Source organism: Nelumbo lutea, chromosome 1 (genome assembly GCF_056320005.1).
Source record: "Nelumbo lutea isolate HS-2025 chromosome 1, American lotus-T2T, whole genome shotgun sequence".
Classification (NCBI taxonomy): domain Eukaryota; kingdom Viridiplantae; phylum Streptophyta; class Magnoliopsida; order Proteales; family Nelumbonaceae; genus Nelumbo; species Nelumbo lutea.
Window position 1 is genome coordinate 141,300,204 of NC_142684.1, and position 24,090 is coordinate 141,324,293.

General features: G+C 37.9%; 1 protein-coding gene across 4 annotated transcripts; it reads left to right on the top strand.

Moving 5' to 3' along the window:
* The first annotated feature begins 1,312 nt into the window (after positions 1-1,312).
* On the top strand, positions 1,313-22,271 carry LOC148877988 (uncharacterized). 4 transcript variants are annotated; one of them, XM_088947531.1, is made up of 6 exons: positions 1,313-1,648; positions 2,929-3,821; positions 3,933-5,931; positions 8,024-8,125; positions 8,215-8,392; positions 21,755-22,271. In XM_088947531.1, the coding sequence occupies exons 2-6, from the start codon at positions 3,032-3,034 to the stop codon at positions 21,959-21,961; spliced, it is 3,276 nt and encodes a 1,091-aa protein (XP_088803657.1). In that variant the 5' UTR covers positions 1,313-1,648; positions 2,929-3,031; the 3' UTR covers positions 21,962-22,271. The 4 variants fall into 4 exon arrangements, with proteins under 4 accessions (XP_088803657.1, XP_088803647.1, XP_088803651.1 ...); XM_088947538.1 differs by lacking the exon at positions 1,313-1,648 and adding an exon at positions 1,684-1,936; XM_088947521.1 differs by having other exon boundaries at positions 2,929-5,931.
* Positions 22,272-24,090: the final 1,819 nt, after the last annotated feature.

Consider the following 24,090-nt stretch of genomic DNA (forward strand, 5'->3'; position numbering starts at 1 on the left):
GTAAAATGCCACCTATAATTGTTCTATTTAAAGTTTAAAATCATCAAATTTTAACTCCTAATATTAAAAATTTCAGCGAACCTTGAAATGATATACCTATTGATTCTTTGACTCTTGGCCACAAATCAATCATCATTCACTTAATGTCTTTTCCTACCTTCAGTTTCCCTTGCATTATGACCACCCTCCTATCCTCGGCATCAATTATTATCCACAAATCACTACCCCCAATTTATATTCAATTCCCACTTTTTTGTTGCCACGAAGAAACAAAAACATGAAGGGAAATTTTAGCAATGCATAAAAAAAATATGGAAAATTATCTAAAATTCATCATGAGATTTCAACATTTCTCATAAATTCATCCCAACTTTTCAAAATATCTAAAACTTACCATGTCAGTAACTTGATATTAAATAGACTAATAGGTGTTAATATATTACCATTTTAACCTTCATAGAAAAATATAAAATATATACAAATGAATTAGTGGGTGTTAATATATTATAGTTTTAATATTTAGACATGAAAAAACGAAAATGTTCAAAAAATATTTTTCAATATAAAATACATAAAAACATAGAAATTACATAAAATATAAAAAATTATCAAGATTGAAAACAAAATAAAAAATTATTTCGAATTATAGAAACAATAGAAATTGAAAAACAAAATCAAAAAAATAAAAATTATAGAAAAAACTTAAAAAATTATAAAAAAACACAGAAAATGTAAATAAATAACAAAAGTACTGGAAAATTTATAGATTGTAGAAAATAGAAAAATGTAACAAAACAGAAATTATAACAAAACTCTAAAAATGCAAAAAAACAAAAAAAATTGAAAAGTAAAAAAGACCATTTTTTATTTAACATACTTGATCATGAAAATTGTTATTTATGCCCGTATTAAGAAATAGGGTTTTAGAAAATAAAAGCTTAGTGATACGGTGAGTTTTAAATAATTTAAAAAGTTTTATTGTATTTAAGAGAAATGTTAAAAATTTATGATGACTTTTTAGTCTTTTAAGACAGTTTCCCAAAAAAATATTTATAGGCATCTAAGGGTGAAAAGATGTCGCTGTCACACGTGACACGTCAAAAATATACAGGGCACCCGACAATCTATCCAATCCAAAGCTTAGAAAAAGCGCAAAAAGCACAAAAAGCACAAAAAAGCGAAAACCGTAAAAAAAAAGTGAGGGGGAGAGAGAAAGCTGTGGGCGGATTGCGACTTTTTTGAAATTTGGTTTTTTAACGTTTAAACTCCGAAAATGGAAAATAAAAAATTGACTGTGAGTTGAGCACATCTCATTTTGGGCACACCCTTATTCATTCCATTGGTTTTTTGTCAGTGTAACCGTACAAGTTTTTAATAGACGAAACTATCCCAATTAATTGATGTTTCTGAGAAGAGAATGTGTGCTGATTATCCAAGGTTGGAATGTGCCCATATCAGTACCAAACAGAAAGACCCGAAGCTCACCCAAAAAAAAAAAAAAAAAACCCAGAAAAACCCAAAATTAATTTCTCTCTCGTCCTCCTCGTTTCACCGCGCGCTCCAACTCTCTCGTCCAAGACAACCTCAACCTGTGCTTTCTGTCTCTCCCTTTCTTTCTCTATCCGATTCGCTCAACGGAAACTATCAGGTTTTTCCTTTTTCCCTTCCACATTTTTACTTTCTGTTCTTTCTCCTCTTTTTTCTTCCTTGGATTTTCACCATTCATATCTGCCTGCCTTGTTTTTAATTCTTTTCGGAGCTTCGTATCAAAGGACAAAAATCGTTAGATTTCTTAAAGAAAGGAAGGATTTTTGCAGAAGTTCTTAAATTCTTGTTAGCTTCACTTATCCTTGTTGTAGTTGATCATTCTGGTCTCTGCATACGCTGAATTCTTATTTCGATTTCTTTTTCTTTTCGTTCTTGAAGTGGAAATTAGGTCTGTACAATTCTATTCTTGAAGAATTTTAGAAATTTCTTTTGCTTTTTTTTTTTTGACTATTGGCAATTTGGTCTTCTCTATTGTTCTTAATTTTCTTTTCTTTTAATATTTCTAGTGAACTTACAGCTCTTTAGGCTTCTGGTTGGAATTAGGTCACAAAGTATGCATGTGGTCGTTGATGATAGATTCTTTCGTCTCGCCATATAGAAAATCGTTTTTCTGGAGGTTAATAATGAATGCAAACTTTCTAATCTTGTTGTGCACTCGGTCACAAGGCTTTCACTCTAAAGTTGCTCTCAGACCTGATCAGACTGCTATTCGGTGCAAGGAAAACAAAAAATTCTTGTCTGTAGTCTGAATTATCAGAAATCCTGAAACATCTATCTTACAACAGATTATTATTTTAAAAGATGTCACTGACAATTTTGATACCTACTTAATGGCGAGACTTTAGTCTTCGGTAAGGTGAATTCATTATCATATGCCTGAATAGTACTTGGTTTGGGAGAAATCACGTAAAGTTCACATGTTATAAAAACCATCACAGATCTTGTATTCCTAGAAATAATTTATTGTTTTGAAAAGTTTAACTGTCGACTTCCTAGGATCCTGGACAGTAGGAAAATATCACATCCAGGATATCGTAGCAGAGTCTTTACCGCAATTAGTATGTAGTCCTAACCAAACCTTGGTCTGTACAGTCGTTATCAACATCCTAGATTTCAAGAGGGAAAGAATTCATCTTCTTCAGACAGCTAGGGAATTAGGGTAGGAATTCATCCCGTTTAGCACATGGTTATAGAATTATGCTATTCCTGCAAACAATTCCTGATACCTTTTCATGTTACTTGTGTTGCGTAAGTAGTAACTCTTGGAGTTACGTTTTTGTCCATACTGCAATGGTGGACGAACATAGTATTTTGGCTTGCAATTTTTTTAAGGTAGCTATGGCCTTTAATTTTGTTTTCTCCAATGCATTTTTATTTCAGGAGAATTATTGGGGCATTGGTTACTACCTCATCACATGCACACTGTAAGGCATTGCATCTTCTTCACCTTTCTAAACTTGAATTTTTTCCAAGAGCATATGAGATGGATGTCCTAGATCCGGTCTTCCCAGGGGCATTGTTAGAACAAATTGACCAGCATCAAAATTTGGTAAACAATGTTTTTGGACCCAAGTGTTCTTCAAAATGTGCTTCAATTTCTGATATATCTGTGTCCAAGCTTCTTGAAAAGCCAGTGCATAAAGTTTCACCAGGTTTCAAGGATAAGAAGAGTTTAAAACAAAGTGGTTCCTGCCAGGAGGCTCCTGATGATATTCATGTCCTTTCTAGGCCTTTCGGTTTGCATGCTTCTGGTGTAAGTACAGCCAGTTCACTTGCTGATTCTGCAAACATTGATAAGCCTGTTACAAAGATTACCAAGAAGAAGAACAAGAAGAAACGGAAGTCATACAAAAAATTATTGGCAGATGTTGTTGTTGAGACTGAACCAAGTGAATACGGTCATGATATTGCCGTAGCACCTTACCACTCATCCAAGGAGGAGATGGAGGATGTCAAAGGTTACAAAATACAAACAAGCAATTATACAGAGCTTGATTGGGAAAAAAGCAAAAATATGTCTCTCTCTTCTGCAGTTACTGCATCCGGCTGTGCCTCTGAACATGGAGATACATTTTTGAAGGATGCTAGTGATTGTGACAGCAAGCTACTTTCTGAATGTTCCTCTAGTGGATCCTCTGATTTTCCAGGAAATAATATGTTTTCTGATGTTTGGAATAGTGACTGTGTTATTGATATCTGTGAACGGGTATCAAATGGGATCCTGCAATCAGCAGAAGATCTAAACACAATGGAGAATAAATCCATTTCAGAGTGTAATAGTTCTTCTGTAGCAAATCTTAAGAAGATTAATTCTTTTGAATGCCTTTCTCAATTTGAATCCTCTGAAACAAGACAACAGTTTAATTTCAGCAATGTTCATGCAGGTACACTAAATAAGGAATGCAAACATGATAAGATGACATCTCACAGTGATATCATAAACAAACGTGGTCATCACCCTAATCTCCAGACTGGGAAGGAGAATAGCCAGCTAATATGGCAGAAGATCCACAAGAATAATAGGAATGCATGCACCCATGGGATAAAGAGATCAAATCATGTGTATGTGCAGAAAGATGTTAGACTGCCAGAAGAGATTTTGCTTCTGAAGCATAATCCATGTCCAAGTGATGAATTGCTACAGCCTTCTGTATATTCTTCAGCTGGACATAATGGTGATACTCATAGAGTCAAGAATTTCGCCCAAAATGCACAAGGAATGTATGGTGGAACGCATGGTAATGTTCTTGTTGGATCTTCTCAATGTGTTGCAAAGCAGAGAATTCAAGGTGATCTGAGTCAACATGTCTCATTGTCATGGCAGGCAGATACATTGGGAAACAAGGAGTCTGCTAGGTTGAAAGAAAAGATGAACCAGTCCTTTAAAAATGAGAATGCCAACAACAGCAAGAAGGGACCAAGGGGTCATAAAGAAAGTAGGCTTAGAAGTAAGACTGTTTTTTGCCGGAAGGAGGCACTAGAAGTTCAAGGGAAGTTGCATCATTATAATAAGAGTGCTGCTTCAAAGAGAAGTATCCACAATAACCAGTGTTATGGAATCAACAAGTTAGCATCTATGCATCCATATCCTGCTTCTGCTTATGTAGAGGTAAATGTGCCTTGCACAATGATATCTGGTGCATCAGAGCGAGCTCTGCTGGATGGGGTCCACCCATGTGCCAGTGTGAGGATTCCAGGTATGGGAAATGTTTTTGTTGGAACTGATCCTGCTTCCTCAAATAGAGAAGAAGCTAACTCTGCATGTGTAGAAAATGAACTTTCTTGTGAAGATGGTATCAAACATGACATTATTTCTCGAGTGAGTTTACAGAAGTGGATTCCTGTTGGTAGAAAGGATTCCGGGGCACTAAATATTGGGCCTTTTAGTGCTTCTGAGGATCTTAAGGTGACACAAAGTGTATGCCAGGAGAATGCAAATATACACCCAGAAGAGTATAACATTTCTCCATATGAGCCTGTTTCTCCACTTGGTCCTAGCAAAACATGTTTAGCATCCAGTCATGAAACAACAAAATTGATGGCAACTGAAGATGAAACACCACCAATTGAAAACCTATCTAAGAATATGAATGAAAAGCACGGAGAGGAAGGTTCTAAGGACTGTGCTACACCTAATACTAAACCAAAGGACAGCACTCCATTATACATTTCAGAGATGGCAGTAGAAGCACTTAATGATGCATACAGATTACAAATGGCATCTGAAAATTTTGAGCTTGCAACAGGGAGTCCCCTTGCTGAGTTTGAGAGACTTCTCTCCTCTGCTACACCCGTTATAGCTTCTTCATTTGTGCCACAACATTGTGATGTTTGCTCGATGAACCAGCTCTCTGGAAGCTCTCTCTGCAAACATCAGATACCAAATATTCCACTAGGTGCTGTTTGGAGTTGGTATGAGAAGCCAGGAAATTATGGACTGGAAGTAAAGGCGGAAGATTCCCAAAAGCAAAAGGGATCGGATAGTGATACAGTCTTATTTCATGCTCATTTTGTTCCTTTTCTCTCAGCCATTCAATTATTTGGCCACCTAAATCTCTCCACAAGTAGTAGGGGTTGCAGTACAGCACACCTCACCTCTGATATCTCATGCAGTGGGCAAGCTCAAAGTAATCCATCCCTTTCCAAGATGGATACGGATTTACCTTGTCAAGAAGCAGTTAATCCTTATTCTTTTTGTTTAGAGGAAACAATAATTTCCAAACTTCTAAACCCATTAGACGATTCCGAAGATTCATACTTTTCTCAGTCTGGTGGAAGTGACACTTCAGGCTCTTCTGAACCTGCCGACACCAATAATATAGAACTGATATTTGAGTTTTTTGAGTATGAGCAGCCCCAACAGCGAAAACCCCTATATGATAAGTAATTACCCTTTACTTTCTGTCACTTTCTTTTCTATTTCTGAGTTACACATCTTAGTTCTTTATCCTGAAGGAAGCTGACAGGTTGCTTAATACTGATTCAGTTAATTGGTATTGAGTGGTGTGGTACTGGAGACTGTTTATTCTTCCTATGTAATAAAGTGGTTGTCCAATATGGGAAGTTATCTGTTTGCAGACGTTTTATAATATATAACTGACCTGGACACTTCTGACAAGAGAGAGCATGATTTATAATCATAATAGTCTATTATTATTGGCTTACTAGTTATATTTGCTGAAGATGATCTCCTTTCTTCAGTTGTATCTATTAAACCATTACCTGAATGGTGTGTACTGTGAGCAGTTTGCACTCTTAAGACTTCTTTGTCCTTCCAGTCTGTGTATCTTTTTTTTTTTAAGGAAAGGTAAAGTATAGTATGTTGTATTGATATCAAAAGTCTTGTGCTCTGTACAATGAGAAGCTGTACATGACATCCAATTAGGGACCCCCAAAAATATCCATCCTCAAAAAAGTAGAAGAAAAAGTATCGTTTCTAAATACATTATGGACAGACAACCCTTTAAACACCCTATTGCTGCATTAATCACCACTGCTTCTGAAGCTGACTTTTGCTAAATGATCTTAAAGTAAAGAAATATGTTTTAGTTTGTCAGAGAAATGTTACCGCATCGTAATGAGGTTTGGCTATCTTTATCTTTTCTCATCTTGGGTTTGCTACTTATTGGAGGGAGGGATTCTCCATTTTCACTAAAGAATAAGGGGGAAGACATTAAAAAGTCATATATTAAGAGAAGAGTTTTTCTTATATTGCACTTTTATCCAGGCGATGGGGAAAAGTATCTCTGTCAGAAAAGAGTTTTTCTTATATTGTAATTTGGATTACTTCCTGAGGAGGCATCACTGACAAAACATATTCCAAGGGGTGGTAAAAGGTTTAGAGCTTGATTGTCTTTGTTCAATATTTCAACCATTTGCACTTGATTTAATTTAGGAGAGTAACTAATAGACAAAAATTGAATTGGCCAGGGAGAGACAGGCAGAGAAGCTTGTAGTTAGAGCCTTAGAGGTGCACAATTTTCTGTCTGAAGGACTTGATAAGGAGTCCTAGGGGCCATTACCCAATGTTTGTGCTGGTTATCTGGGGTTTGGGAGGGGTGGACGGGATATGGACCTAACCTTCACCATTTTTGCTACACCAAATAGAGGTTTTCTACTTGTGAGACTGTAGAACTTAAAGTAATATGAAAGCTATATTTTGCTGAAAGAGGGGTATGGTGGTGGCATAGCTCTCTGAGATAAATGTTAGATCCTTTATCAAAATGCTTGACAGTTCTGTTTACTTAAATATTGTCTAGTATTATCCATCTTGAACTCTTCTTAGGCAGCGATGACAGAGTAAGATTGAAGATTCATGGCACCAATACCAAGGATTAGTTTCTTTATTCATTTTTGGTGGGGAGTTCAGTAGGCACTTAATTAGAAGCTGAGATCAGGTTTTAAACCCAGGCTAGTAGGGGTGAGCAAAAAATACCAAAAAACCGAACCGAAAAATCGGTTAACCAAACCGGTCGGTTTGGTGTTTTTAAAAACCGAAGGTACCGGTTCGGTTTCGGTTAACCAATATAGAAAACCGGCGGTTAACCAAACCGACCATTATACATATATTTCTATATATTTTATATATATTTATGTATATTATATATTATATATTTTATATATATTATAAATTAATAAATATGCATTTATATATAAAATATATATTTATAATATATAATATTATTTATTATTTAAAAGATAAATATTATATTTTATAATTTTTATTATATATTTTATAATAATATATTGTAAAAATTTAAAAACTGAAAAACTGACGAACCGAACGGTCAACGTTACCGAGTTCGGTTCCGGTTACCGGTTTTCCAAAAACCGGTAGTACCGGTTCGGTTCCAAAATATGCCCCACGGTTCGGTTAACCAAAACGTGAGCACCCCTACCCAATATTTCAGTCTTCCATTGTTTCTGTAGAAATTGCATATTGTGAACTCTAAGCATTTGATAATCTGTACTGCAGAATAATGGAACTAATCAAAGCTGGTACTTCCAATAATAAAGTGTTTGGTGATCCATCCAAACTAGAATGCATGAACCTGCAAGATTTACATCCTGCATCATGGTAAGAGAGTGGTACATTGTTGTTAGGCATGTGACATTTTTGTAATACATTCCATTATATCGACAAAACCTGGATTTCTTGATTTTCAGGTATTCTGTTGCTTGGTATCCAATATACCGAATACCAGCAGGGAACTTCCGTGCATCGTTCCTCACTTACCACTCCCTAGGGCATCTGGTTCAAAGATGTAGCTCAAAAGATTCTCTTGATGATAAGACGTTTTGTGTTGCCTCTCCTGTTCTGGGATTGCAGAGCTACAATGCACAGGTAACTATCGGAAGTGTCAACATCCACGCTGAAATCATTAAATTATCATCCTTTGGAATTTGAAATTTTAAATGATTAGGTAAAACCCAACCTATATACTTAAATTGTAGTTGTCTACGTCAAATTATTCTAAAAAGGGCAGCCCAGTGCATGAGGCTCCCGCCGATGCAGGGTCTATATCAGCTTATTCTCTCTCATATTGTTTCTCAACCCCTTAGGATTTTGTGGTTATTTCTAATTAAAAAAACCAAACATAGCACTATTTAAACTCACTCGCAACCAATTCAGTTTCATTTTTATTAGTAAACTGAATCACTCCCCTATAGAACATGGGGCATCTTTAAGCACCAGCCCATGTATTACACATGTCTCTCCTAGCTAACAGTATAAAGGAGAATGATGGACATGAATTGATTTCAACTTCTGTTCTTTTTCTAAATTGTGATCATGTGATGTAGTAGGTGAAAAGAATTGCTTTAGATATTAATGGAACTTTAAAAGATAAGGTGAAAAGAATTGCTTTAGATATAATGGAACTTAAAAAGATTAGGTGAAAAGAATTGCTTTAGATATTAATGAAACTTAAAAAGATAACATGGAATCATGAATAACTATAAGAGCATGTATACATATGCTTTAACATTTAAAAAATCTATTGAAATGTCAACCAAGAACATAGTCCCCATAATAAACCAATAGAAGTGGCAAATACTTGATTTGTTCTGCTTATTACACCTTGTGGTAAATGTCATTGGCATATAGTGTACATGAAAGGCTAGGCTTATGGAGAGACGGGATCTCTTGTAAGCAAAAACTCAGCAATCACTTCGAAAGCATGGGCTTCCAGTTGTACATTTGGATATCTTCCCATGAATTTAACATACATGTATGGGAGATATTCTCAATGTGCAGTTGGATGCCGTGTGCATAGAGTTTTTTCTTTCAGGATATCCTGGCTTGCTTTCAGGAGATATTCTCAATGGCAAATACTTGCTTTCAGGATATCCTAGCAAGGTTCAAAATTTCGATACGTATTGTATTGAGGGCTTCCCTATACGCCCCTATAAGGGGTGTTTCGGGGTTTAACCCGGTTCAGGGGATAGATAGGTCTTAAACTGACTCCTTTGAACCATGTTAAAAAAAACTAAAAAAAAAGGAGAAATCAGCTTCGATTGCTTTGGAGAGACATGCATTACACATGCCTCTCCTAGCCAACAGTATAAAGGAGAATGATGGACATGAATTGATTTCAACTTCTGTTCTTTTTCTAAATTGTGATCATGTGATGTAGTAGTAGGTGAAAAGAATTGCTTTAGATATTAATGGATTTTTAAAAGATAAGGTGAAAAGAATTGCTTTAGATATAATGGAACTTAAAAAGATTAGGTGAAAATAATTGCTTTAGATATTAATGAAACTTAAAAAGATAATATGGAATCATGAATACTATAAGAGCATGTATACATATGCTTTAACATTTCAAAAATCTATTGGAATGTCAACCAAGAACATAGACCCCATAATAAACCAATAGAAGTGGCAAATACTTGATTTGTTCTGCTTATTGCACCTTGTGGTAAATGTCATTGGCATATAGTGTACATGAAAGGCTAGGCTTATGGAGAGACGGGATCTCTTGTAAGCAAAAACTCAACAATCACTTCGAAAGCATGGGCTTCCAGTTGTACATTTGGATATCTTCCCATGAATTTAACGTACATGTATGGGAGATATTCTCAATGTGCAGTTGGATGCCGTGTGCATAGAGTTTTTGCTTTCAGGATATCCTGGCTTGCTTTCAGGAGATATTCTCAATGGAAAAAACTTACTTTTAAGATATCCTAGCAAGGTTCAAAATTTCGATACGTATCGTATTGAGAGCTTCCCTATATGCCCCTATAAGGGGTGTTTCGGGGTTTAACCCGGTTTAGGGGATAGACAGGTCTTAAACTGACTCCTTTGAACCAGGTTAAAAAAAACTAAAAAAAAGGAGAAATCAGCTTCGATATTGGCCAATACGCCCCTATCGGCGTATTGGCCGTATCGATATTTTGAACCTTGGCAGCTAGTCATCCGCATGAAAATGAAAGCACTATTTTGCTAAAAGCACGAAGTATAAAAAGCTGACTTCGTGCTTTTAGGGTTTTTCATACTTTTATAAGTATGAAAGAAAAAAGTATAAAGTATAATTACAAACACTATATTGTGTTTTTTGTACTTTTGTACTTTCAAAAGTATGAAAATACTTTATAAAAGTCTATCCAAACAGGGTCGAATTTACAATTGTGAGGAGTTTTGTGAATCCTACATGAAGTTCGATGCATGATAGTCATACTATGCACTGGGATATTTTTTGAGGAAAAAAATTACTTTCATTGCAAAAAGAAGAGGGACAAGTTTAAATATTAAAAGATATTATTTTATTGATAAAAACGTTAAAAAATTAATATTTAAATAAACAAAAAACAGTGGAGAAGGAGCATTGCCGGGCTTGTGCTAGAATTAAAATTAAAAAATATTATTGTATTGATAAAATATTAAAAAAATAAAATTACAAAGTTATTATTTTAAAATATAAAAATTAAAAAGAAAGAAAAGTATGTAGAAGCGATGTATTGTATTAAAATAATGTGGAAATGCTGTGAATTGGCCACATCCATGAGATATATGTGTGGCCAAGATTTTGGGCTGTGGACGAGGACAGTCCACGATATAGTGTGGACTGGTCCCGTCCACGACCAACTGAACGGGGAGTTCATCCCATGGCATGGACCGAAATGGTCCATCCATGAGATGAACACGTTACTGAACGACACCTTCATCTCTGAATTGCACTTTTAGATGGATCCCTAGAGAGCTGGGGTGGGATTCATTGTACAGTGATAATCTATGCCTTTATAAATGTTAGAGGGGTTCTTTTTGGCTTTTTGGGACGAGTTGGTTTTGATTGTATACATCTTCTCATGTACTATTGTTTACTATCATTTTTATTATAAATGTTATAATTTTTTTTGGTTTTAATTGTATAAATGCTATATATATTTATATTTTAATTATTTTACTATTGTTTCTAGTAAAATTAATATTATTAGTTAATATTAATTTATCAATGTTTTTTTCAATATATTTATCATATAAAATGCAAAAAATAGACATTTATGATCGACTACATTGAATCAAAAAGTATGGTGTGGACTGGTCCACACCACGCCTACAGAACGACACTGTGGGTGTGGACTGGTCCAGTCCGCATAGTTTGTCCACAATTCAGAACAGCTGTGGGTTGTGGTGTGGTGTGAATTGGTCCCTGCCACAAGGTGTGGTGTGGACCAGTCCACACCTTGTGGACTTGTACCGGGGTAGATGTAAGGTTTTAGGGTTTGATCTTTGAATGGTGCTTGCAAATGAAAGGCTGGATTTGTACCAGGATAGCAAAGATAAATAGGGCTTTAAGCAATGTAGCTGAATATGAGGATTGCTAGTTGGGGTTTAGTTGGGTGGGTTTGTGGGCAGGGGTAAGAAACTAAGGTACAAACTGCTGGCATGGGTGGTGGCTTAGGCATTTAATTGTTGTATACCAATCCAAGGTACAAACTGAAGAGCTTGTCTTAATAAACCTGAGTTGGTAGACTAAGAAACTAAGTCAGAAAAAAATACATACCTAATGCCTTACCACTTACATGGAAGTCTATGTGCAAAGGTTCATTAATATGTAGTTTGTACAATTTCAAAGAGGATGCAGTTTCCCTACCAACTTGAGAATTATATCTTCTAAATAGAAGTTATTATCATATCGTACATGTAGCTGCTTCTGTTAGAAACCAAACCTTTTTATTGGTATAGGAAATTATATTAATTTATGGTAAAGAATGATGCATAATGCAACAATGCCATGTATTCCTCTTTGTAATTCAGGCTAGCAACTGCTACATAACCCCTTTCACAAGCATTTATCTTATGGCGCTCTGCAGAAATGACTCCCCAAAGCAGTATACATCTGTTAACTGTTGCTTGGATAATGCATGTACTGATGTATCCTCCACTGACCTGCCTGCACGAACTCCATCCCCTCCATTTTCGCAACAGAAGCAGCTACATGTACGATATGATAATAACTTCTATTTAGAAGATATAATTCTCAAGTTGGTAGGGAAACTGCATCCTCTTTGAAATTATATTAATTTATGGTAAAGAATGATGCATAATGCAACAATGCCATGTATTCCTCTTTGTAATTCAGGCTAGCAACTGCTACATAACCCCTTTCACAAGCATTTATCTTATGGCGCTCTACTGAAATGACTCCCCAAAGCAGTATACATCTGTTAACTGTTGCTTGGATAATGCATGTACTGATGTATTAGCTGAACTTTGAGCCCGTGCAAAGATGAGGTAAAAAAGCAAGGCAAGTTGAACAGGAAGGTAAGCATGAAGGTAAGGGAAGCAAAAAAGGTTAAAGGGAAAAACAAGAGGGTGAGATGGTGGAAAGATTGGAGCAATTGTTAGAAGAGGCAGTCATATGGCAGCTGTTGTGAAGGTTAAAGGGAAAAACAAGAGTCTCCCTCTTATTGGTGATGGAGAAAAAACTGAAGAGTCTCCCTCTCAAACAAGAGGGTGAGAGGGCGAGGAACTAAGATGGGAGCGAGAATGGAGGGGATGGAGTTCGTGCAGGCAGGTCAGTGGAGGATACCCTTGAAGATAGAAGCAAAAAATCTCCTGTTCGAAGAGATGAGAATTAAGGGGAAGGTAAGCCTGAAGGTAAGGGAAGCGAAAAAGGGTACAATACTGCTGGAAGGATTAGAAGTGATCGAGTGGCTAAGTAGATAAACTGGCAGGATTTTAGTACATTAGAAGGGAGAAGATATGTTGTTGAATGTAAGGGGAATAGAAAGGGGTTCTTCATAGCTTTGGCTGAATTCTTTGGTAAGGGACAAAGGCAACTGGTGTGTCTACCAGCAGGAAAACAGAACCAAGGTTGGGGGGAAGTTGATTGGTTGCTCAAAGAATTCTTAGCTCAAAGAGTAGCAAATGAGAAAAAAACTTCCATAAGGGAGGAGAAGGTATATCTCAGAAACAACAGGGTAGAACAAGGGCCAGTGGTCATGGCAAAAACAAAAGGCCATTGCAGAATGGTGGGAGGTCTAGAAAGAGAGGAGTGGGATAGTAAGCTTGTGATACAAGCCAAGGAAAAGGTTAATGATTGGAGGAGTGTAGCTGACTTACTGGCAACCAGGTTGAAGCTGAAGAGTGTCTTCATAGTAACCCCCTTCGATAACTGTAAAGCCATCCTAGATCCATTAAAGAATGATTTGGAAATATCAGCTATCAATGTTCAGGCTGAGTTCGGATCATTCACAGTCTTCAAATGGAATCCAACATCTAACTCCAAGGATTTTTTTGTCAAAGATGGTGTGGTGGTGCGTGTAATAGGCTTGCCATTCCATCTATGGAAGCAAGAAATAGCAGAATCTATAGCTGTGTTGTGTGGAGGAATCTTGAAAGGTGCTTTCTGGGGAGATCTTTACTTAGTAGCAATCTTGCTAAGTGGTGTGAAGCCAGAAGACATTCCACGAAAGGTAGAGGTACGAACAGAGGGGAGCTTCGTCTCTGTATGGTTAGCTTCCTCCATTGAAGTAGTGCTGTGGAAGGAGGCTCGTATGGTTGGAGGGGAGAAGAAGGAAGAAGAAGCACTACGTGGACTTGTGAGAGTGGTTAATTCAAATGGGAAGGGATGTTTCACTAAAAAGGGCCAACAAATTCTGGGAAGCCAAAAAGTTATGGGGTAGTTGGAAGGTCAAACCTGGAGAAAGCAAGAAAAAATTATGACAAATGGTTGATCATTTGCGTAGGTGGTGTCAGGGGAAACAAACAAAAATTCACTAGTTTCGAAAGGGAGAGGGCTGAACAAGCAACCTCAAACAGGGAAGGTTGCTGGTTCGACCATTAAATCAGGGGGCTGTGACCTTTTAAGTGGTCACGTGGGACGAAATGAAGGGCCCAATCGAGTGGATCCACTTGATGAAGGGCCGGAGAAGGCATCTCAAATAAAGGCTGTAAAGGTGGTCTCCCATAGGCTTCAGCCCAAGGCCCATTACAAGATAGATGGGCCGAGGGGTACTTTAAGTAAGCACGTGATTGGGAGGAGGGATGAGCTGATAGACGAAATTAAGCGTCTATCTTCTTCTACCCTGAACCCCTCCTCTCGTTTGAACAGTTCAGGTGCAAAAAATCTCTAGATTCGCAGTCGCGAGGCTCTCTACAGTGGGTCCCATCCAACCTGGCGAGCCGTCTCTCACCAGATAGGCGCAACCCGAGATACCTCAAGCCTAGTGATGAGAACAAAACAGGGATTGAAGACTGGTCGAGTGAACAAAACAACAACGACGATTCTGGTAGAGACGAAATGCTAAGTCTGGGAAGTCTGTCTCTGAAAAGCAACAATGATTTTTTTGAAACAGAAAGTTTGCATACAGAGCTGTTGTTTCTAGAGGAAGAGACTAAAGAGGCAGGTGGCGAGAAGGCTAGAAATGGTGAAGAAAATGGTTCTAAAGCTATGAAAACTCCTCCCTTCGTCGAGGGAGCTGACCCCGAGTCTAATGACTGCAGGATGTTGGTGGAGAGGGACAAAAATCGACTGTGAGGATTCCAGTGTCGGAAACACAGAGAAAGGTCTTCCAAGTGGGTAGGTCGTCAGGAAGTGATTCTTTCACCATGTCTACTTCACAACCTTGTCCAAAAAGGGGAAAGACTTTAAAACCAGTTGCTGCCTGCCAACAAGTCATTTCCAGTGATTCTAGTCCTACCCCCGTTATATCAGGTATGGGTGTCAATTCTGTTTTAGGTACTAACTTGTTTGCTCTGCTTGTAACAGATATCCCAGCTTCCCATCCTGGAGGTTCTGATGTAAGAAAGAGGGTGATAGTGGAAGGAGGAGAGAGGGTGTTGGAAGGAAGTAGTAAGGGGGAGGCGGACAAAATTTGGGAGTTGATCTGTACAATGATGGAGGAACAAAATAAAAAGGAAGGACTTGGAGAAAGATGTTATAGCCAAAATAAGTGTGAGCAGGGTAAAATTCTTCCTCAGACATTGGCTGGAAAGGATGGAGAAAAGATAGAGGATGATTGCTGTATTAGGATGGGGGCGAAAAAAAGGAACAAATAAAAAAAAAAGATCTGAAGTGGAAAATCTAATTTCAGACATTGAGGGGGATTTAGAATTCAATGGTAGAGGGGATAGGAGGAAGGGCCTAAAATAAGGAGAATATGGCCTCTTATTGGGTTCTTTTGCTACTTTGTCTCCTATAGAGAGGAATGAGATGTGGGAGGAACTATATGCAATCAAGGGGCTATGGGATGGTCCTTGGTGCCTGGGCGGGGATTTTAACGTCATTAGATTCTCTGATGAAACCAGTAATCCCCAATAGGTAATCTCAACAAGCATGAGGAAATTTAATGGTTTTATTGAGGATTGTGATCTGAAGGAAATACCTCTGCTGCAAGCCAATTACACTTGGTCCAACCTTCAGGAAACCCCTTTGTGCTCGAAGTTGGATAGATTCCTACTTAACCTTGCCTGGGAGAATAGTTTGCAAAACTTGGATGCTAGGGCGTTACCCAGGGTCACCTTTGATCACTATCCTATCCAAATAGGTACCGAGTCTTTTTCTATAGGACCCAAACCTTTTTAGATTTGAAAATATGTGGCTTACCCATCCAGATTTTGTGAAAAAAGTGAAGGAGTGGTGGGGTGAGGAGGAGAGGGGGTAAGATGGAAGGGGATCAAGTTCCACAAGAAATTAAAAAGGTTGAGAGCTAAAATAAAAGAGTGGAATAGAGATCAGTTTGGTAGAATTGAGGAGCAAAAATTGGGCCTAATCTCTCGAATAGAGAACTTGGATGTAAAGGAATCTCACAATGGGCTGACCGAGGAGGACAGAGTGTTAAGGAGATAATTAAAAAAGGATTTGGAAGAGGTGTTATTGAGGGAAGAAATCAGTTGGAGACAAAAATCTAGACACAAGTGGATTAAGGAAGGCGATGGGAATACTAGATTCTTCCATGATTTGGCAAATGGGAGACGAAGAAAGAATTTTGTGACCAAGCTATAGAGATAGGAGAGGAGGTGTTTACCAACCAGGATGACATAGCCAGAAAATTTGTGGACCACTTCAAATCGATTTATAGAAGGCCTTTGAGAGAGAGGACAATCATGGAAATGGTGGATTGGCCAAGAATTGATGAAGGACTGGCAAGGTGGCTGGAAAGGGATTTCGAGGAAGAAGAGATTAAGAAAGCTGTCTTTATAATGGATAGATCCAAGGCTCTAGGTCCAGATGCTTTACAATGGGTTTTTATCAAGACTGTTGGGAGGTGTTGAAAGAGGATCTAGCTGAAGTCTTTAAGGAATTTGCAGACAATCACACTATAAGCCCTAGAATTAATGCCACCTTTTTGGCCTTGATACCTAAGAAGAATGATGCCAACCACCCAAAAGATTATAGGCCTTTTAGTTTGGTGACAAGCATCTATAAAATTCTGGCTAAAGTGCTCTCATTGAGAATCAAAACAGTCCTCCCTACCATCATTAGTGAAACCCAGGGGGCTTTCATTCAAGGGTGACAAATAACAGATCAGATCTTAATTGCGAATGAGTGTGTGGAGGAAATGAAAAGGTCTAGTAAGAGATGATTCATTTGTAAATTGGATCTTGAAAAGGCCTATGATTTGGTGGACGGGAAGTTTCTATTGGAGGTTATGCAAAACTGTGGACTTGGGGACAAGTGGTGTAGTTGGATCTTTGGGTGTATCAGTACTTGTCACTACTCTATTCTGGTAAATGGTACGGTGAGAGACTTTTTTCCAGCTTGCAGGGGTGTCAGGCAAGGGGATCCACTTTCACCCTTCCTTTTTACCTTAGTAGCTGATGTGATTAGTAGGATCATTACTAAGGCTGACAGCGAAGATGCCATTAGGGGTTGGAGAATAGGGAGACACCAAGTCCCCGTCACCCACCTTCAGTTTGCAGATGACCTAATGATTTTTTGTGGAGGTATTAGTGAAAAGGTAGCAAACCTAAAGGAGATAATAAAAGGATTTGAAAGTGTCTCTAATTTGAGAATTAATGTGGAAAAGAGCTGCATAGCGGGTATAAATTTGGAGGTAGGGGAGGTCGAGGCTATTGTGGAGTGTCTTGAGTGTTCCACCTCTGCTTGGCCTATGTCATATTTAGGGCTTCCTTTAGGGGCAAATCCTAGGGAGAGTAGATTTTGGACCCCAGTGATAGAAAAGTTTGAGAAGAGATTAGCCTCATGGAAGAGGAACTATATCTCTTTAGGAGGGAGAATTACCCTAATAAGAGCTACCTTGGCTAACTTACCTACCTATTATTTGTCTGTCTTTAGGATACCAGTTAGGGAAGCCAGGAAACTGGAGAAGTTGATGAGAGACTTCTTATGGGAGCCGGGACAAGAAAAAAAGGACCACTTGGTTAATTGGGAAATTGTGTGTAGAAGTAAAGAAGAGGGGGGCTTGGGAATTGGGAGGGTAATTAGAAAGAATCAAGCTTTGTTAAGGAAATGGTTGTGGAGATGGCCTTTGGAAAGAGAGAGATTGTGGCATGAGGTGGTGGGAAGCATTCATGGGAGGTTAGAGAACGGATGGGATGCTGGTGTATTGAGGCAAGCTAACCTAGCAGCACCGTGGAAGGCTATTCACAACACCTTTCCTCAATTCCTCAATGTTATCAGGTATGAAGTTTGTTCTAGCAACTCTGTTCTTTTTTGGGAGGATATTTGGGTAGGAGACTCACCGTTAAAGGACTTGTTCCTTTCGCTTTTTTCTATTTCTTTGTACAAAAAAGAGGTGGTCTCAAAATTTGTTTCACCTTTGGGAACACCCTTAGATCCTACATGGGATTTTGGGTTTCGTAGAGGACTTAGGGATGCTGAAATTGAGTCTCTTTCTATTTTGCTTGGTTGTCTTAATCAGGTTTGTTTGGATCCCTCCAAGTCAGATAAGAGAGTTTGGACTCCTAGACCCATTGGAACCTTCTCTTGTGCTTCTTTTTTCAAGTCCATCTCTCAACTTTCCTCTCACCAACCCTTTCCGTCTAAAGAAATTTGGTGCAAGCCAGTCCTCCTAAAAATTATGGCTTTTTGTTGGGAAGTATTCTATGGGAAAGTAAACACTTTAGACAACCTACAAAAGAAAAGACATTTTCTCTGTATTTCTCCTAATTGGTGTATCCTCTATAGAGCTCACGGTGAGGTACCATCTACTAGTATCTTGTCCTTTTTCTACAGACCTTTGGGCTTTGCTACTTTCGTTGTTTGGGGGTAGTTGGAGTCTACTAGCAGAAGTTCACATGCTCTTCAACCATTCTACCTTTTATTGGCCTACAAAAATAGGGAGAATTATGTGGAGATGTGCTCGTGCTGCTTTGACTTGGACTCTTTGGGAAGAAAGGAATCTCAGAATTTTTCAAGACAAGGAAAGGAACAACCAAGATTTGAAAGACTGTGTGTTAAACAGGGCAATACATTGGCTGAAGACCTTGGAAATCTTCCATCAATTCTCCTTTAATGACCTTTGGAGAAATTGGTCAGCAGTAGCAAGGTGCTCATCTTTAAAGGACAAATCAATTACAAGCTGGTCTCCTCCACCCGAAGGCTCAATAAAGTTGAACTTTGATAGAAGTAGCATGGGTAATCCAGGATTATCCAGAGTGGGGGGGGGGGTGCTTTGAGAAATGAGAAGGGAGAGATTTTGTTGCTCTACTCAGGTCCCTTGGGAATTGGGAACTCCATCAGGGCAGAACTCTTAGCTGCTGTACAAGGGGTGCAATTTGCAAAGTAGCTGGGGGTACAACACCTAATAATCGAAGGGGATTCCAAAGTGGTGGTGGAATGGTTAAAAAATTCTGAAGAGGCTATGTGGCGATACAAGAATGAAATGAAGAAATTTAGTTGGTTGACAAGGAATATGTTGGTCACTGTACAGTGGGTGGGGAGATCAGCAAATACTTTGTCAGATGTGTTAGCTAAGCAAGGGGTAAATAGGGAAGAATTGTTTTGGGCTCAGTTGTGATTCTTGTTTTTCTTTCCTAGTTTACTTGTAAGACTCAAAGAGGGGCTGCAGCTCGTGCCTCTCGTTGGGATGATGTATGAACTCACTCTAAAGTTGCTTTTGAATCAATAAACTTGTTATTATTCATCAAAAAAAAAAAATCAACAAAGATTTTATCCTATTCTTATTACCTGAGTCCTTGTCTTCTGTGGCCTTCCCCTTGCTCTTTTAGAGCCTTCTACTTGGACCAAGTTACTCCTCACTAGCATAGTTGTTGGGTGTTTATGGACATGTACAAAACTATCTCAACCAACTTTCCCTAATTGTATCACCTATTGAGGCTACTCCTAAGCCAGTCATAATGCACTTGTTTCTAGTTCTATCTTTCCTAGTCTTGCCATTCATCCGTGTTAGTATCCTCATCTCTGCCATGCTATTATACAACAGCCATGGGGAAGAAAAAGGACATGATGCTATTCATTCCTTTTAATAAAGTGAGTGGGGGTATTTATAGAATATGGGATGACAGCCATTAAAGCTATTGCTCTTGTCCCCAATCTCTAACTAATGTTGTAAATGGAATTATTGTAGTTTCCCTGGACAACAATGGGATGCTATCCTAAAAGCATGAAATAGAATTAGAAGTATTTTCTTTAGAAATTCTGTACCTGTGTGCTACAAATAAGATAGCTAGTTTGCTCCTACGATCTAATCATTTCTAAATCATTTATCACTGGTTTATTTTATAGTTGTACAATAGAATTTATAACCACACAAATCATAGGTTTTAGTGAAATAGGTTGTCTTCTGGTGTTTGGGTGTGCTATTTTTTAGAAGGTTATAAGCAGTGCTTCTCCAAATAAGCTAGGACAAAGAGTTGTAGGAACTATACGAGATTTCCTCACATGTCCACTTACAAAGAGGAAAGGATACTCGTGTTAGGGACATTATTAATGTTGAGAAGACATTTTGGCACCTCTGCCATGCATCTGTACTGTATCAGGTGTTACATGCCTCTTCCAAATGTGTTCTAAGAAGTAGATATTTTAAGAACCAACCTTGTTAGATTTTCGCTTGAACCTGATTTATAATTTTTTCTCCCCTTATCCCCTTTATACACTTTCTTTATTATTATAATAAATCAGTTACTGTTATTAATAAAAAAAATTATTTCTTCCATTTGTTTGTCATAAACATTAAGACTATACAAAAGAATATGATGATTCAACCTGTCAGTTATCCTATTGGGGGCAATTTCATGATGAGCTCTCCTGGCCCTAATTTCCTAGGTGCATGTTGCACAAGGACTTCCCAACAGAGTAACCATGCTTGCACTCTGTAATTTTTTTTTGACCAAAACCAAAACTTTATTCATAGATAATATCTTGCATCTCATTGATAAAAAAAAAAGATAATATCTTGCATCTTCTTACATGCTTCCACTCTGTAAATATTATATATACCCAGAGCCAACCATCAAATGGCCAATGAACTGGCTACATCTGCATGCTTTGGTCAAAAGGACATTGATGTATCCTGTATCCTTCTAAAGTTGGTTTCATGTGCTTTTTTTTTAATTTAATTATACCATAACTTATTTTCACTAAAGGTTGGGGTGTGTTTTAAAAGCGCAAGGTGCAAAAAAAGTGCAAGGGGCAATTTGCGCCTGAGGCGCAAGGCGAGGCATGTGCCTTTTCAAAGCAAGGTGCAAAAATACAAAAAATATTAAAAATGAAAAAAAATTAAGCATAACATTAATAAAGATATAAACTTAAATTTTAAAGTAAGTGTTTTAAGAAACCTATTAACTAAAATTAAAATACATAAACATAACATATAAAGTGTATTCAAATTAAAATTTAAAAATAAAATCAAACATATAAAACATTTTCAAGCATGTAAAACCCCCAGTTTCTCTCTCTCTTTTTCAATTGCATTACTTAAAATAGTTAATCTGATGTAAAACATTAGCTTTACATCTGAGCTGAAGCGCAAGGTGCATAAGACGCTCACCTTTTGAAAGTGCTACACTTGGGGCCTAGGTGGGGGTCCATACCTTAAAATGCACTCGCCTGAGTGCCTAGGCACACCTTTTAAATCACTGAGGTTGGGTACCTCTAAATAAGTTTGCTGCCTTTTCTCTTGTTTTGGTATCTTCAACCAAAGGATTTTGTTGGAAGCTGGCCTCCACAAAATGTTGGTCCATGTTCCTGTAGGCTACAAAGCTTTTGTGATCTTTGTTTTTGCATCTAGGTGCAGGTAAAATACTAACACACCTCACTTTTCATTTTACCTGCAGGGGGAGTGCTGGTTCTACCCCAAAAAGCATGTTGAATCTTCTTTCAAAGAATTTAAGCCTTTCAACGGTTCTGAAATCCTCAAAGAACGACTGAGAACCCTAGAGAAAACTGCATTCCTATTTGCTAGAGGTTGTGTCTTTAAGGATAATGTTGAAGTTACCAACCGGCAGCCAGATTATGAGTTCTTTCTATCTCGGAAACGGTAATATCTCTATCCCAAGTGAAAGTACTTGATCTCTCTTCACAGCTTCCAGATATATGGAAGATGTTCCCAAATTTGGCCCCTTACACTGTAAATATGTACAGAGCAAAACCCATGAAACAGGAAGTAGTTTGTAGGAATAGGCAAAACCCAGTTCAGTTCTTTAATTCGTGTCCGTGGGACTGCTAACATCATCAGGAAGCAGTTGATTTATAGATCGTAGCAAATGTAATCTGAGAATATACTCATCAAGCGTGGATACATTTTTCTCATTACAACTTAATTGTAACATCTCTGTAAGTTGTTTGTGTGTATACTGTAGTTTCCAACTTAGTATAATTCACTGTTCTGGCCACGTGAAGCTCCCACGGAAATGTATTTGAACGGTATGATTAGTGTGGAGGATGCTGACTGATCGTTATAGAATATATAGGTTACCATGGTTGTTGAATCACTGTTGACCCGGACGGTCAGACCGTTTGGCTCGGGAACTGTTCAGGCAATTTTACCCCAAATCCGGTTAAAAACCGTTGAATCAGTTAATGATACATTAACTCAGGTGATTGAACCATTGACCTGTTCAACGGTTTTGATTGTTTTTTATTTTTAATTATTTTTTAATTTTTTGTTAGAATGGGCCTTCTATTTGAACCGGATGGTTGAACTGAAAACTGATGGCCAAAAAAGTTCCGTTTCCGGGTTATTTTTTAAAACCATATTATAGTTTATCACTATTCATTAATGGTTAATGCCATTCAATATCTCACAATGTACTTTTGCTCTTCCCGATCATAGAATATAAACAATCGTTGGCTTAATTCAATTCTATTGGTATAATACCATCAACTTTCATCAGGAGTTCCAATTTATTGGCTGGCCAAGATTAGTTTGATAAATGTTACGAGGACCCAGCCCGAACCACTAATCCTGCGGAGTAGCAGATAGGACTTGGTCTCGCGAAGCTGCCTAGTGCCAAGTTTAAATGAATGCATCTCGATCGAGTTTACAAGAAATTCGTAGACCCGGTCCGTAACCTGGTCAGATTCGGATCCCATATAGCGAATAGTGAAATAAAATTTCAGAATATCTCTCGTTAAAAAAGGTTTAGTGAATTGGTTGCAGGGTGGGGACGGAAATACTAAGGTTTTCCACTCACTAGCAAAGGGAAGGATAGTTAGAAACAGAATTTTGTAGTAAAGGGAAGGATAGTTAGAAACAAAATATTGTCTTACAAGTGCCAATGGGGATTGGTTGGATTTTGAGGAGGTATTGACGGAATTAGAAGGCTACTTCAAAATCATTTTTCAAACCTCTCACCCAAGAATCCACGACGATTTGCTAAGCTGTGTACATCAAAACTCGATGATATGGACAAAGAACAGTTAGAAAAAGAGATAACTGAGGAAGAGATAAATGAAGCCCTTTTTCAAATGGCCCCAAGAAGGGCACTAGGGCCAGATGCATACCCAAATTTGTTTTATCAAAAGTATTGGGGAGAAGTTGGTACCAAGGTTCAAAATATTGATACGCCCGATACATCGGTATAGGCGTATCAGCGAATCGATACTGTTTTTTTTTAGTTTTTTATTTTTATTTTCTGAAACCGGTTCAGGGGGGCCAGTTTAGGTCTCCACCCCCTGAACCGGCAGACCCCCGATACACCCACTATAGGGGCGTATCGAAGGGGTCCCGGAATGATACGTATCGGCTGATACGGGCCGATACTTTGAACCTTGGTTGGTACTGATGTGGTTAGGGGCAGCCAAGCACATTTTTTTGCTATTGGTAAAATGCTCAAAGAATTTAATGGAACCCACATTGCTTTAATCCCTAAAATAAAAACTTAGGAAGAACCTCCCAATATAAATCAATTAGTTTTGAAGTTGGTTAGTGAGAAATAGCGCTTTCACTTCAGGGAGATATATTCAAGATAATTTTTGTAGCTCATGAAATCATTGATTTTATGAGGAAATCTAAAGGTAAAGTTTCATGAATCATGGATGGCCCTCAAGTTAGATATGAGCAAGGCTTATGATAGGGTATAATGGACTTTTCTAGAGAGGGTTCTTTTGAAGCTAGGGGCTGGTGCTAAGTGGGTTAATTGGGTTTTATAGTGTGTAATCACAGTTTCTT